This window comes from Vulpes vulpes, chromosome 7 (assembly GCF_048418805.1).
Source record: "Vulpes vulpes isolate BD-2025 chromosome 7, VulVul3, whole genome shotgun sequence".
In the NCBI taxonomy this organism is placed as follows: Eukaryota; Metazoa; Chordata; class Mammalia; order Carnivora; family Canidae; genus Vulpes; species Vulpes vulpes.
The window spans coordinates 17,916,649-17,933,251 of record NC_132786.1 but is presented as its reverse complement, the minus strand read 5'-3'; the positions used below and the strand labels follow the sequence as shown (position 1 = coordinate 17,933,251).

The following is a 16,603-nucleotide window of genomic DNA, read 5'->3' as shown; positions in this document are numbered from 1 at the left end:
TGGTGCTCCTAGGAGGCCCCATTGGCCTGACGTCCTTCCCCTCTTTCTCCAAGGCTTGAGCATGGTCCTGGTGAGTTGGGAGACTTTTCCCCAAAGGGACACGGGGTTCACTGTACTATGTCTATCGCTCTGCAGTTAGGTTTTGAAGGAGCGCATCCCTGCCCCCCCTCCCGGGGTCAGGCACAGGGGCCTCGTGTGCTGCACAATATGTCAGAAGGCCAGTTGGTTCCCACAGCCACTGAGCCCTTCACTGATGCAGGAGTTCAATGTGATTCCCTTCTGTTGCCAAATCACAGGGCGGCGCTGAACATTCTGCAGCCCTCAGGCCCTGGGCCCCCCTACCCAAGGAAAGGTCTCCGTGTGGGCACCTCGAGAGACGGACATGTGGTCAAATTCAAGGGGTGAAGCCGTTAATGCAGGGAGGTGCTGCCAAAACAGCTGACAAGGGGCCCTGGGATACTGACCCCTCCCACTTGAGATCCTTGTATTGATCCATATTTTTTAAAAAATCTATCCTCTAAGATTATTTCTTTGTTGGATAGTTTAAGAGACAGGCAGAGAAGCAGGAGGCGGAAGAGGGAGACACAAGCTCCTCAAGCACACTCTGCCCCAAGCGCAGGGCCTGCCAGGGGCGGGATCTCAGGATGCTGAGACCATGACCTGAGCCACAACCCAGAGTCAGATGCTAAGTGACTGAGCAGCAGGCGTCAAGCCCCGAGTTCCTGCTGTGGGCACTCCTGCCCCCCCTGGCCCCCCCCAGCCACTGAGCTCGGGCTTTGGTCTGCGGTCCAACTCCCAGGTGGTCTGGAGGCTACAGTGCAGGCTGCACGTCCCCTCTGTCCCACCTCAGGCTGAAAGGGCCTCAGCCCTGAGAAGGAATCGGATCTGCCCGACCACCCCCAGCCGGAGGGAGCTGCTGGAGCAGCAGGTAGAAGAACTGGTGCCTGCCTTGCTGCGCTTGGACAATATGTCCCTTTTTGAATTTCTAAATGTTGTGGAAAACAGCAAAGCAGAGCCGTGGGTGGGGTGCGGGCTTTGTGGGAGAGCACTGGGACGCCAAAGGGACCTCCTCCATGCCCATTCCCCCAACCCTCTGTCTGCCCCACACCTGGGACCCAGAGCAGAGGCTGTGAGGAGCATCGCACTCACCAATCTGGTGGCACCTGGACCCGGGTGCACAGCAGGTGCTCAGGAGAGCCAGTGAGGGCTCAGGGACCAGACGGCCCCCGCCCGTGGAAGATTAGAGTCAGTGGAAGGACACCCCCTGGGGGCCCCTCATGAGTGAGGCTGGGGAGACCCACAGGAGGGAAGGTTCCCCGGGAAAGACAGTGATGGTCACACCGCTGGTCATGGGCTCCCACGCACAGAGGCTTCGTGCCAGCCCCTCCTCAGTGAGCAAGCCAGTGGCAGGTAAGACCGCCAGGTGGCAGGTGGACAAGGAGCAGCACTGGCCTCCGACAGCCCCGCACGGGAGGCCAGGGCCCCGGTTCCTGCAGGGCTTCCCCAGGACACCTCTGTGTGAGGAGCCCTGTCTTCTGACGCCTCTGCCCACCTGTCCATCCCCAGCGCCATGTCCTCCTTCCTGACCATCTGGCTGGACTACTATGAGGACTTCCACGATGCCCCAGAATTTCCTGCCCTGACAAAGCTGCTGAAATTCACAGGGCAGTAAGTGCCAGGCTCAGTGCTCGACTGTCGTGTGGAGCGTTACCTTTGGCATTTCATAAACCTGCATCAAGCGGAGTTTGAGGGTGGAGGTGAGGAGGACTGGGGTGGCCGAGTTGGGGACAGGGTGGGCCACACAGAACAAGCCTCCATGCTGCTGGGCCAGGAGCACTGGGTAGGCTCACACCCCATCCCCACGGGCTGCAGTCTGGGGAGACCTCCCAGGGCTCTTGCACTCACACACGTTGAGCGGTGGTAAGAGTTTCCTTGATTTGAGAGGGACGTGGAAAGTCCATCCTGGTGATGATACTTTGTCTTCTTGGAGATGATACTCTGTCTTCGGACCCCGAGCAACACCCTGAACCACCCCAAGAGCGCGCCTGAGCTTTGACAGTGGGGCCTGCTGCACCTTCAGGGTCTCAGTGGATGGAGCTGGTCCCAGCTGCTGGAGCTGAGTGCTTGGCCCAAGCCCTGATGCCAGCTGCTGTGTACAAGGCAAGACACGTGGTGGTCAGACCTCTGAATTCCTGGCCTGAGCTGGAAGAGCCACCTGCACCCTTGGGAGCCCAGGAGGCCTAACGCGCCCCACAACTGGCTAATCAATGTGCTGGAGCAGCCACGTCACTCAGGGGAGCAACCGGCTTCGGACCCCGAGCAATACCCTGAACCACCGCAAGAGCCCACCCGAGCCCCGACTCTGGGGCCTGCTGTACCTGCAGGGTCTCAGGCGAAGGAGCTGGTCCCGGCTGCTGGAGCTGAGGGCTGGGCCCGAGCCCTGATGCCAGCTGCTGTGTACAAGGCAAGACACGTGGCGGTCAGACCTCTGAATCCCTGTCCCACCTGGAAGAGCCACCTGCACCCTTGGGAGGCCTGGAGGCCGAACGGGCCCCACCACCAGCGATCGAGGTCATCGATGTGGCGGAGCAGCCGCCTCATTCAGGGGAGCAACCGGCTTCGGACCCCGAGCAACACCCTGAACCACTGCGGAAAGAGCCTGCCTGAGGCCGACTATGGGGCCTGCTGAAGTTCCTGGGCCTGAGGTGATTAAGCTGGTCCCAGCTGCTGGTGCTGAGAGCTAGGCCTGGGCCGAGATGCCGGCTGCTGAGGTCAAGGTACCTGGTGGTCATACCTCTGATTCACTGTCCTGACCTGGAGGAGCCACCTGCTTCTTGGCCACCCCAGAAGGAGGAGCAGGTCCCGGTGCTGGGTCTCGAGTTCATCGAAGGGCTGGAGCTGCCACCTGCCTCAGTGGAGCCACCAGCCACGGCCCCCGAGCAGCAGCTCGTGATGGCTGCAGCACAACTGAAGCCTTCCCCTCCCCTTTCATTGTGCTGTTTCTGTATTTTGTGTTTTTCATAAACGTCTATAATTGCTTCATGAATTTTATTTGTTAAAAAGGATAAGTTAACTTTGTACAAAATTGACTCTGATGCTTTTAAATTATACATCGTGGTACTTTAGGTCCATTCATACTCCTTCTATGAGGCTAGCATCACCTTAATTCCAAAACCAGACAGAGACCCCAACAAAAAGGAGAATTATAGACCAATATCCCCGATGAAAACGGATGCAAACATTCTCAACAAGATACGAGCCGACAGGATCCAACAGTACATAAAGAAGATTACTCGCCATGACCAAGTGGGATTTATCCCCGGGATGCAAGGCTGGTTCAACACTCTTAAAGCAGTCAATGGGATGGGTCACATCAACAAGAGAAAAAACAAGAACCAGATGATCCTCTCAATACATGCAGAGAAAGCATTTGACAAAATACAGCATCCATTCCTGATCAAAACTCTTGACGCTGTAGTGATAGACGGAACATTCCTCAGCATCTTCAAAGCCATCTAAGGAAAGCCCATAGCAAATATTATTCCCGATGGGGAAAAACTGGGAGCCTCTCCCCTAAGATCAGGAACACGACAGGGACGTACACTCTCACCACGGCTACTCAACATACTACTACAAGTCCTAGCTTCAGCAATCAGGCAGCAAAAAGAAATAAAAGGCATTCAAATTGGCAAAGAAGAGGTCAAACTCTCCCTCTTCGCAGATGACATGATACTGTACCTAGAAAGCCCAAGACTCCACCCCAAGATTGCTAGAACTCATACAGGAAATTCGGCATTGTGGCAGGATACCAAATCAATGCCCAGAAATCAGTGGCATTTGTAGACACTAACGATGAGACTGAAGAAAAATAAATTAAGGAGTCAGTCCCATTGACAATTGCACCCAAAAGCATCAGATACCTAGGAACACACCTAACCAGAGAGGTAAAGGATCCCTACCCGAAAAACTACAGAGCACATCTGAAAGAAACTGAGGAAGACACAGAGAGATGGAAAACTATTCCATGCTCCTGGATTGGAAGAATTCATATATTGGGAAAATGTCCACGTGACCCAGGGCAATTTACACATGGAACGCAATCCCTATCGAAATACCATGGACTTTCTTCAGAGAGTTGGAACAAATCATCTGAAGATTAGTGTGGAATCAGAAAAGACCCCAAGTAGCCAGGGGAATATGAAAAAAGAAAACCAGAGCCGGGGCATCACAATGCTGGATGTCAAGTTGTACTACAAAGCTGTGCTCATCAAGACAGTGTGGTCCTGGCACAAAAACAGACACATAGGTCAATGGAACAGAACGGAGAATCCAGAAGTGGACCCTCAACTCTATGGTCAACTAATATTCGACAAAGCAAGAAACACCATCCACTGGAACAAAGACAGCCTCTTCAATAAATGCTGCTGGGAACATTGGACAGCCACACGCAGATGAATGAAACTGGACCATTCTCTCACACCACCGAACACAAAGAAAAACTCAAAATGGATGAAAGATCTAAATGTGAGACAGGAAGCCATCAAAATCCGAGAGGAGAACACAGGCAACACCCTTCTGGAACTTGGCCAGAGCAACTTCTTGCAAGATACATCCATGAAGGCCAGGGAAACAAGAGCCAAAATGAATCACTGGGACTTCAAGATGAGGAGCTTCCGCACAGCAAAAGAAACGCTCAACAAAACTAAAAGACAACCCACAGAATGGGAGAAGATATTTCTAAATAACCCATCAGAAAAAGGGCCAGTGTCCAAGATCTCTAAAGAACTCATTCAACTCTACAGCAAAGAAACCAACAATCCAATCATGAAATGGGCAAAAGACATGAACAGAAATGTCACAGAGGAAGACATAGACGTGGCCACCAAGCACATGAGACAATGCTCCGCATCACTGGCCATCAGGGAAACACAACTCAGAAGCACAATGAGATACCACCTCACACCAGTGAGAATGGTGAACATTAGCCAGACAGGAAACCACAAATGTTGGAGAGGATGTGTAGAAAGGGGGACACTCCTGCACTGTTGGTGGGAACGTGAACTGGTGCAGCCACTCTGGAAAACTGGGTGAAGCTTCCTCAGAGTTAAAAATAGAGCTGCCCTGCGACCCAGCAATCCCACTGCTGGGGATTTCCCCAAAGATACAGACGCAGTGAAACGCCGGGACACCTGCACCCCGATGATTACAGCGGCAATGTCCACAATAGCCACACTGTGGAAGGAGCCTCGGTGCCCACCGACAGATGAATGGATAAAGAAGATGTGGTTTATGTATACAATGGAATATTCCTCAGCCATCCGACAGGACGAATACACACCATCTGCTTCTACGTGGAGGGACCTAGAGGGTATTACGTTGTGTGAAATAAGTCAATGTGAGAAGGACAAACATTATATGGTCTCATTCATTTGGGGAATATAAAAATTAGTGAAAGGGAATAACGGCAAAGGAGAGAAAATGAGTGAAAATATCGGTGAGGGTGACAAAGCATGAGAGACACCTAACTGTGGGAAATGAACAAGGGGTAGTGGAAGGGGAAGTGGGTGGGGGGTTGGGGTGACTGGATGATTGGAACTGAGGGGGGCACTTGGTGGGATGAACACTGCGTGTTATGCTACATGACAGCAAACTGAACTCCAATACAAATATCTTTTTAAAAAACGGTGAACCCGCGGCGTCCGGCCCTGCATCTCCACACTTGGGGAGCAGCGTGGGGTGAGTGGGACGCCGGCCTCCCAGTCTCCTGCTGCTGCTGCCGCGTGGGCTCTGCTTCCATTCCTCGTGCTGGGCCCGGGGAGCGGGTTCTGGGCCGGCTGCTGCCGAGGGGGGTGTAGGAGGCCCTCGCCTTCATCTCTCTTGCACACCCATGCTTGCGCTCTCGCTTGGTGTGTGTGTGCGTGCGTCTGCCGGCTACTCAGCCCCATCGGGGAGACCAGACTGGGGCTCTTGGTCAGCGCTGCCGGATGTGGGGACACCTTCCCGAGTAGGCCACAGACGCAGCAGGAACTGTCCTCCCACGTCCTCTGTGGGGCCTGGTCCCTGTCGGGGAGCTGACCAGGTCCCCTTGGGAGACACAGCCGCGGCCTTTCCTCCTGCCTCTGCTCTGCCCGTGGGGCCTGAGCCACCCCAGGCCCACAGGCCGCATGCCCGCTGCTCTGTGGGGCTGTCAGCTGGCAGGTTTCCTGGGACCTTCCCTCGGGGGCTGTCCTGGGGGTGAGGAGGAGGACTCCTTTCTAGGCGATGGTTCCTCCAGAAACGGCACCCTTCAAACGGCTTGATTAGGCGGGAGCTGACTTGTCAGTTGTGTGGGGGCAGGTTTGTGGCTTGAGGTGGCCAGAAACGGGTGGGGATGCCTGAGTATGTCCGAAGCAGCCCCTGGGAAGCATCGGATGGCTCTCCTGCCATCGAAGGAGGTGCAGACACCAGATGGCTGAGAGGAGCGTCGCCAAGGGGGCGCAGAGCTCTGCCCCCATAGATGGAACGGAGCCTGTTGCTGGAGCTGCTGAGACCCCATCCTCAGGGTCCCCAGGATTTGCCAACCTGTCCCACGTCCCAGGGCTCTCATGGCACGCACGTGAGTGAGAACTGGTCTCGATGGTCTCGTCGGGGTCTCCTGGTGTGACGAGGTGGGACGTGCACCATACCCCATCTACTCGGGAGACTGGGGAGCCATGGACTCCGTGGTTCGTCGTCTTCTCTATCTGACGTGGTTTTCAGTGTTGCGTTTTGGCCCACCCCACCTGCCGTGGCAGCAGCTCACCAGCGTCAGAGTGGCGGGCTGGGGCACCGGGCCATGCGGCCGATGGCGGGCCGTCCTCGTGGGTGTCCTCTGCCCATTGCTGCCGGCCTGGGCCCTGGAGCCGGTGCAGCCTGCGTGTTTTCTCTCTCCAGACGCGGCCGCCTCAGATTGGCCACTGAGCTCCGTCAGCCGAGGTCCGCAGAGACCAGGGTGCCCGCCCGTGAAGTCCCCTCTCCAGTGTTGGTTTGCAATAAATCTGTATTTAAGCACGTCGGCATCCATGTGTGTCACTTGGTTCCGAGACTCTCCTCTGCGTGTGTGCATTTCCGGAACTCCAGCCACAAGGTCCCTGGCTCATGGACAAAGCAGACGCCAAAGTAGGGGATTCCTCAGTGTCTTATGAACCGTGTCTGCTCTAACCTGTGGTTTTCAGAAATCTGATGAGCTTTCAGAAAAAAGGATTGTCGTTGCAGAGCTGACATAGGTCTCCATCAGGTTCTGAAAAGCTGAACTGAGCACAGGATCCCGAAGCTTCAGCCAGAGGACACCCCACCCCTCCGGCACCCGGTGGAGGGAGTCTTGCCCTGCAGTGCTGGGCTCACCCATCTGCCTGCACCCCCCCGGGCACAGCCTTCGGCTGCACCCCAGTACCGGGGACCTAGCTTGTGGGCAGGCTCTGGCGACGCTTCTCGAGTGAATGCAGGATGCCTGGTGACATTAGCGCACAAGTGCCCACGACCAGAGATTATCTGCCAGGGAGGAGAGGCCCCATCTTTCAACAGTTTGCCCCAAAACGTGTGGGAGGGAGAACAGTCTCCATGTTCTACATAGAAAGGAGTGTATGGGAGGCGGCAGTTGCGGTGTGGAGAGGAGTGTGCCCAGGACTGCCCACCTGAGGACAGACCCACAGCCACCCGGGTCTGCCTCACAGGCAGGCTGGTGCTCCCGTGGGCCTCCCGCTGGCACCTGTCCCAGCCTCGGTGAGTGGGGGGGTTTACACCGTCATTTCAGGCTCTGCTCTCCGCTCAGCCGTCTGCTCAAGCACCAGGGGCTCTCCCTGGGTGTGATTCTTTTTTTTTTTTTTTTTGGAACATCGATGGGAAAAATGTTATATCTTGAATTTTTGCTAATATCTAACTGGGATTTAGCATTCCCATCAGTTAGGAAACGTGTCAGTTCCTTTTTTTTTCCTTTGTAAATTGACTTTTTATTGGTGTTCAATTTGCCAACATATGGAAAAACACCCAGTGCTCACCCCATCAAGTGCCCCCATCAGTGCCCGTCACCCCCAACCCAGCCTACCTCCCCTTCCTCCACCCCGAGTTCCTTTCCTGGATGTGATTCTTGAGGGCTGGCTGGCCTCCAGAGGTCAGCTTGCGTGCAGCCCGACAGCTGCCCTGGCCTGCCCTGTGCCGCTGAGCCCGGACCTGGGTACAGCCTTATGTGTTCCAATAGCCCTGAGGGGACCAGGCCCACGGATACTGGAGCCCAAGCTGGGGGGGTACGTGGTGAGTCTCACCCCGCCAGGCCGGCAGGCACAGCAGCCTGGCAGGGCTGTCCCGGCTGGGTGGTCTCCCGTCTGGCTACGGGTCTGTACATGTACACACATACACACAGGAAAATGACAGGATACTTATTGAAACATCTTCCCATTATAAAAGCCATAAAATAAAATCTATGGAGGAAATGAAAGAGACAGGAGTTCAAGAAGAAAAGCAAACATAATTATTCTGACAGTGAAAACGGAGAGCTCAGGTAAAGTTCAAAGGGATAATAGTGAGCATCAAATTATCATGGTAGTAACGTTCTATTGGATACATATTCAATAGTGAGATATAACATACTTTTACAAGGTCAACTGTTCCCATTCACTAGAAACCCCATCCTGTACTATTGGTACTTGAGATGAAAATGTTTGAGGTCCAATTTAAAAATGGGGAGGGAGTGACAGTTTTGACAAATTATGGAGGGAGATCTTGAGCACTGGCTGAAGCACAACCAGTGTGATTGCTTGCACAAAGAACACAAGACTCACACCACCACCGTCACGACCCTGCAAGACACAGTGGCTTGGCTGCTCAACCTTTCATAAAGCCCTCGTTCCCTCATGCAAGGGTCACAGCCACAGTGGCCCTGCTCAGTGAAGCCAACGCCCCAATGTCTTCCCACTTCAGAATCGGCACCTCTCTATTCCCTCCACCTGGAATGCTCTTTGACATAATCCCTGTCACCATTCAAGATTCGACTCTAAATGCCTCAGAAAGAATGCTTAGACGTTTAGTTTAGTTATGTGTGTATTACGGTACTCTGCATAGTAATATTTTGTGTCATTTCTTATAACTGCATGGGAGTCCATGACTATCTCAAAAAAAGTCTTTACAAAACGCTCAGGGGCTGCCTTCTGCAAAAGATCTATCTGCAACCGCTAACCTCTGTCATGACTCCCCCCTACCCTTCATCACTTCCTTGCCTGTCACCCAACATCATTCCTCCACAGTACCCACTGCTTTCTGAAATTACTGATTGATAAGTATTAATATTGATGAAAACCGCATGATCTCAGTCTCATTTACCGCCGACTGACACATACAGTCCCAAGGTAACACAACACAGCTAGTCTACTACCCTGAAGGGACTGTGCACTTTGAAGACTTTCGGAAATGTTCACTGTGCCTACAGAGTAGTCCCATGCTCATTCTGTCATTTCTGCGGTGAGTAGCACCATATTAAGAGGTATCGAGGGCAGCCCCGGTGGCACAGTGGTTTAGCGCTGCCAGCAGCCCAGGGCGCGATCCTGGAGACCCTGGATCGAGTCCCAGGTCGGGCTCTCTGCATGGAGCCTGCTTCTCCCTCTGCCTGTGTCTCTGCCCCCCTCTCTCTCTGTGTGTGTGTGTGTGTGTCTCTATGAATAAATAAATAAAAATCTAAAAAAAAATTAAAGAGGTGTCGAGAAGAAGTGAAAGGTACTCCACCCTCTGGTACAGAATGTGTTTTCATGTGAGGCTCAGGGACCAGTAGTGGGTTACTTTCGACTATACTGCTCTCAATGACGTCAAGCACTAACCCACTAAGAGACTTAGGCGTGCCTCTGCTGTTATGACATTTTGGTCAAAATGGCAAAGTGCATCTTAATTACAGTTTCGATAGGTATGGACTTATGGGTGTCTTATATTCAACGACCTTTCCAGTTCAGGATATAACTGAGTACACTTAGGAAATGTAAAGTTAACACATTAAAGCTCTGACAGATGATAGGACAGAAAATTCTATCCAGAGTTTCACCGATACCATGAAATTATCCTTTTCATGGCCCACATTTGTGATGCTCTAAATATATGCACAGTGTAAAGTAGTCAATCTGGATTTCTACAAAAGGACACTGAGCACAAAAAGGAAACATAAAGACAGTTCTATGAAATGAATCTCATAAACTATCGACCGAAGAATATTATATGTTTAAACTAAACAGTCTTTGACTACATGATATTTATCATACTCAAGATAAAAATCGTTTAAAAAATAGTTGATAATTGATGATTAAGACAAAATTCGTAGAACACTAGCATTATTCTTTCCAAGTATTCCAAGCAGAAATTCTTATAGGACACAACCAAAAGTATGGGCTATTTACTGGCTGTTATTGTAATAAAAGAACAAAGAAAAGTAAGACCTCACAAAATGTTGAAATAGCTATCTATAGACATTGTAAATTTTTAGGAAGACACTCTGAAACATCAATACGATTGCAAACACACACGCATGCGCATATTCTGGTACGATGAACTTGAAAATTAACAAGCTATGTTGGAGTTACAAATAATGATCCTAATTATTTTTTTCCCAAAGTAGTAAACAGAAATACTACCTCAAGGTTTTCTGATCAGTGACAAAGTCATTAATAAATGAAATCAAAATGGCTAACAATCAGTAAAAAACTGTATTTCTGAGGGAAACATTTACTGCTATGCTAGGCTTCCATTCCGTATAGGCAACAGATTCATTTTAGTGTGTAAAATGCTTGGGGTGGAAGAATGCTTTCGACAAGAAATGATAAAGATTTTTCCCTATCACAGTAACAAAAACATATATTCATCTTGTTTTTTTTTTAACTGCTCATCTTCCTAAGAAAATTAAATAATGAGGAAGGCCATAAGATGGCTAGGAAAACATAAATTGTAAGAAGCAAGAGGTTCATTTCCCTTAAACAAAACTCCCAGAAAGCAGGCAAGAAAAAAAGATAAAAGGCCTCAACAATTGGAAAACTTGGGGAAGGAGGGGAAAATCTGAAAGCAAGCAAGATGAAAATAATGAAAATACCAGCTGACATATAACAGGGATAGAATGCAGTCTAATCCCCAGACTCCTGAGCAAGGACGTATGCAAAATTAGCACGGGAACACAAAACTACAACAGAAAGACGGGACGCGTAGCATCGGGACCAAGTATCAAACAAAGCATATCGAATTCGGAACTTGCTCATCAAACCGGATTAATTCTCCCTTTTGACGAAATGCGTTTTGAGTTCAGGTTACGTCACAGGAATATTTTTATGGAATGACCTAAAAAATGTAGAGAAAGACTCTGATTCCTCCGAATCCCCTTAGTGAAAGAAAATCTTCAAATGCTGCTAAACTTAATTAAAAGCCACGAGGGATCGATGAAATGAGGCATTCAATACAGACTGTGACATTCTGGGCCAAAACTGAAGTGTCATCAAAAAGTAATGGTTTTGGTAGACCCTGGCTAACAAACCAGAAAGGACATCAAACACAAAGACTTTTTTTTTTTTTTTTTTTTGTCAAGAATGGTAACACTGGCGAGAGAGAACCTCAAAGTGACATACATACATACATAGCGACAAACTGAGTATGTATATTTAGCATAAAGACTCACCAGAAGCAGGTGTCCATGCCTCTGTGGACAAAACCAAACCAAACCAAACGAAACAAAACAAAACAACTTTGGTTAACAGATCAACACTACATATTAAAATCCAGACGCTATAAACTCTGGCACAGAGGCTGAAGCACACATTACATGAGAACACTGTTGCTGTCTCTATCTGGTGAAATACAAAGGAGTGTGAACCTCGTAAATGCAATTTTGGGTATCAAAGTCCAACTGACTCTTTGTAATGTGCTCTGGCTTTGCAATTCTCAATATAGCAGGTGATAACCTGATATAGAAGCGAATACCACTGCGACTTCAGTTAGCTGCATGTGAGTTGTTTAAATATCAAAAGGTGAAGTATGACAAATTAGGAATAAAACACAAATTTATGGAAAGGGTGCTTCAAAGAATGAAACCTGGACAAAACTCAAAAGCAGGAATCCTCCCAAGTGATCCTTTGCTACAAAATTAATTCACATTAGTGGAAGGCTTTGCTGTGCCCAGTGCTGGGAATGTTTTTGTCCTATCGGGAACAGTTCACGCAAAATACCGAATTTCCGTATGTCACCCTTATGTCCCGTTGTTTTGCTCGGAACGAGCATCAAACCTCTGTGATAAATTTAAAATGAATTACAATTTTGCTGGAGGTTTAATTGCTAAGAAATTTGTTTGAACAGTTTAAACCAGTTAAAATTTTAATCAACACATAAATTTGTGGGCAATCATATGGGAAAACTCATAAAACCACAGCTAAATTCCTTGGGATCGAGTGTTATAGCCTGAATTAGCCTTTAACTAACAAATGAGCATTATGATTGGATGTCAACTGCATTCCTATATTTTAATTCATTTGCATATGTAAGAAAAAATAGAAAACCATTAGGCCAAGGAAAGGACTAAAAATTGCTCTGAAAGCAGCAACACTATGGAAATCTAAACAGAAATTCCAAACGTCTTGTCATTCTTCTGGGAGTTCAGAGCAAAAGTCCTTCTTACGTGAAAACGGATTGAAGGTTGAGAGCCCACAGGACTCCCTGACGGTGCTTCGTAAATTAGAAAATGAGCCCATAGATAGGAGATCATAAAGACGCTTTTCTTCCAACAGAGACGGCTTCCTTACTACTACTCACCCAGTTCCTGAACTCTGTCATGAGCTAGTGAACCCCTAGAACAAAGCTGAGAACGAAACCTGCGTGTCGGCACAACTCCACAGGTGAACTCAGAACCAGATTAAAACCAGGGCTTAGGAGAGCTTTCCCGCTGTCAGATTCACACGGGGGTCATCCCTAATCCCACCACAGACCAGCGAGAAGACAGCAAGCTCCCATCCTTGCAGGAGTGCACCTTGGAAGCGTCACAAGCCAGAGACAGGAGGGTTGTGTCCCTCAGAGTGAAGCTACAGGAAATGGTCTCCTTCTTTTCATTTTGTCGATCTTAAGGAACTTTCATAAAACAGCTCTGAATCACGCAGTCTGCTTTAAAAATGTTCTCCTCATAAGGAAAACAGAAGAAAAATCAACCACCAAAGGTCACGCTTGAAAACGCAGAACTTCAGAAGTTGCGGGAGAAACACCTGGAAGACCTCTTTCCTTATACCATTTCATGGAAAGTTTCTCATGAGAAATTTACGTAGTGGGTTGTGTTTTATGAATCAGACTCGAATAAAAAGAGAGACTTCTGCCACGAAACTTAAAGGGTAAGAAAATCTCCGTGTGCATGCCACTCCCAGCATCATGAGTCATGTTTTTCCCACGGAGACTGTTCCAGAGTCTCACCCTGATCCCCCCCCCACTGGTCCTTACAGATGCGCTAAAATGGATTACCACTGCAGTGGTTATCAGTCCTCCTCCGATATCCGAAGAAAACTAAAGACCGAGAAGGGTCCTCTAACTCCCATGCCCGAACTGGGGAAAATGGCATTTAAAGTCCTTAACACCAGAGAGGAAGTGGCTGAACTTAAGAGGCAGGCCAGGCTCCAGTAGAAGGTCCAACTCCAGACCCAGGCTGGCGGGCTCCACGAGCCCGCAGAATGCAGGAACCAACCGAACCCCACCTGGGGCTTGCTTCAGATGCAGCACCGAGGGACAATGGGCCCGTCAATGTCCCAATCCCAAGGAGCCAACGCGGCAATGCCCTCAATGTCGAACGATGGGCCACTGGAAATCCGCCTGCCCGGGTCTCGGGGGATCCTCGGCGCCTCCACACAGAGGAAACCCTGAGCCGGGAAGTCCAGCCTTTCAACGACTCGGATTGGACGATGACTGACAGGGCCCAGACTCGGACACCCCCTAACCCAGGCCAAGCCCAGGGTCCTGCTCCAGGGAGCGGGGAAGCCCATCTCTTTCCTGTTGGACACGGGGGCGACCGACTCCGTTGTGCCTTCCTACTCGGGGGCCAGCTTCCCCTCTCCAGTAGCGGTGATGGGAACTGATGGCACCTCCTCTATTCCACGGACTGCCCCCCTCCTCTCTTGCAGCCTGGATGGGTTCTCCGCCTCACGCTCCTTCCTTAGAATCCCTTCCTGCCCAGCTCCTCTTCCTCGAAAATCCTGACATCTATCTATCAGCTTCTCCTCGGCTAAGTCCTGCTACCCTCCTACCTACCCCCTCTGCTAACCCGGAACCCTCCCATCCCTGCTCTCAACTCCTGGAAGAGCTGACTCCTCCACATCCAGGACTTTCCAATCAGCCCTTCCCTAACCCTGACCAAATACTCTTTGTGGCCAGAGACACGCAGCATAGGCCGTCGTTACCCTAGACGCCATCCTAGAGGCAGTTCCCTCCTCCTCGGGACAAGCTCTCGGAAGGCAGAACTTAGAGCTCTCACCAGGGATCCTCGCCTGTACAAAGGGCAACGAGCTACCATAGACACGGACTCCAAATATCCCTCCCTCAGCACACATACACATTCTGTCCTATGGCAAGAGCAAAGGCTTCTTACAACCAAGGGAAGCCCCATAATCTATGGGCCCCTCATTTCAAAACTACTAGGGGCCCTCAGCCTTCCCACTGAAGTAGCCATTGTCCACTGTCATGGACACCAATCCTCCAAGGACTCCAAGGGCCAACAACAAAGCCGACTCAACTGCCCAAGCCACTGCCTTAGGCTCCTCACCAGCTCCCCTCCTCTTCCTCAACACACCACATTCCCCCCACTTACACAGATGAGGAAACTCACACACTAAAAGAGATGGGAAGAATAGCCGGGGAAAAAGACTGGATCTTCATTCAGAAGAAACTCGCTCTTTCAAACCATTTAGCTCCTATGATCATTTCAGTCATGCGTCAATCCCTACACATTGGTCCCAAGGCCTTACACCAGTTCCCAGGACCCCTTTTCTACTACCCACATCTCCCAAAGGTAATTAGAGAGGTGCATTAGTCTTGCAAAACCTGCTCCACTGTAAATGCTCAAGGGGGAATTCACAGGCCAAGACCCAATCACCAGCTCCACGGCTACCAACCTGGCAAGGACTGGCAGCTTGACTTTTCCCACATGCCGCACAATAAATCCTTTCGCTACCTATTAACCTCAGTGGACGCCTTTACAGGGTGGGCAGAGGCTTTCCCTACAGCTCGGGAGATGGCGGATGTGGCGGCCACCATACTCACCGAACACATCATTCCGAGATTCAGCCTCCTGGAGATCCTACAATCTGACAACGGCCCGGCTTTCATCTCCAGCATCTCCGGGCATGACTCCGAGAGCCTAAATATTACCTGGAAACTCCATATCCCATATCACCCCCAGTCTTCGGGTAACCTAGGGTGGGCTAACGGCCTTCTCAAGGAACATCTCACCAAACTTACTCTTGAATCCCCACCTGTCCTGGCCGACCCTCCTCCCGCTGGCTTTAAGAAGGCTCAGAGCCACCCCTAGAGGGCCGTCGGGCCTAGTCCCTTTGAGCTTCTCAAAGGCCCCGACAGGGCCCTTCCTGCTCCCTTAAAATCTTCCAACATCACCTCCTCCTCTCCTATCTTACTTACCTACCTTCCCTAACTCGTCTAAGAGCCCTCCTGCGGGCCCATGTGGATTCAGTCACCCGTACTCCAGGAGCACCCACCTACAGGCCTACCCAACTCAGGACCAGGGCCCCTTCTCCTGGATAAAACTTATCCAACAAGGCACTTCCCTCGCCAGCCTTTCCTGCATGGGCAATCTGTCCCACCGTTTTATCTGTGCCGCTTTAGGCAAAACTCCCCTTGTGGCCTATTCCCCTCCCCAAGTGCATTCAGCTGCACCAGCCCCGCACCCACACCTCCAGCGCCTGCCTCATCCCTCTCTCACTAATGTTGCCCTATTTATTGACCCTCTCAACCATCAATTCCCCTTCTGTTATTCCGCCCCTAACTCATCCCTGTGCAACGTCACCCGGTCAAAAGTCACCTCTCATCATGGTGCTATTGGCCGATTCTTTTGGTGCCAGGGCTCCCTATCTAAATCTCTCAATACCTCTGCCTCCCTCCTGTCTGCCTGTCTCCCAAGTTCCGCGATTAACCATCTATAGTCAGGCAGAAGTAGCCCTCCTCACCAGCCCCCCCTCACCCCGGAAAAGCAGAAACGAGTGATCTTTCTCCCACTGGTTGTCGGGGTCTCCCTGGCCTCAACCCTGGTGGCCACTGGCCTCGGGGCCCTTATTCCAGTCTGCAGATTCCTCCAGGGACCTATCCGAGAGGCCTCAGATGGCTATCGAAGCTTCGGCAGAGTCTTTTGTTTCCCGACAACGCCAAATAAACCCGGTGGCCCAGGTAGCTCTACAGAACCGATGTCTCTTGGACCTCCTCACGGCCGAGAAAGGAGGAACTTGTACGTGTCTCAATGAAGATCGCTACTACTACATCAACGAAACAGGTGGAGTGGAAACCAATCTCCACATCCTCGCCAAAGGTCGGGAGTCTCTCCAAACACAGTATCACCCTGTCGGCCCAACTATACCCCAATGGTGGCAGACCC

General features: G+C 50.7%; 1 protein-coding gene across 11 annotated transcripts in view; it reads right to left on the bottom strand.

Annotated features, from left to right (window-relative positions):
- LOC140599790 (adenylate cyclase type 1-like) overlaps window positions 1-16,603 on the bottom strand; it is a 271,616-nt gene that overhangs the window by 85,147 nt on the left and 169,866 nt on the right. The window contains exons 6-7 of one of the 11 annotated variants that reach the window (XM_072764988.1): window positions 2,379-2,453; window positions 192-2,149 (exon numbers count right to left, since the gene is read on the bottom strand). The exons of 9 other annotated variants lie outside the window; for them this stretch is intronic. In XM_072764988.1, the coding sequence (XP_072621089.1) occupies window positions 2,389-2,453 (65 nt within the window). In that variant the 3' untranslated portion in view covers window positions 192-2,149; window positions 2,379-2,388. Of the gene's footprint in view, window positions 1-191; window positions 2,150-2,378; window positions 2,454-16,603 lie in introns of those variants that run through there. One more of the 11 variants, XM_072764989.1, reaches the window with a different exon arrangement.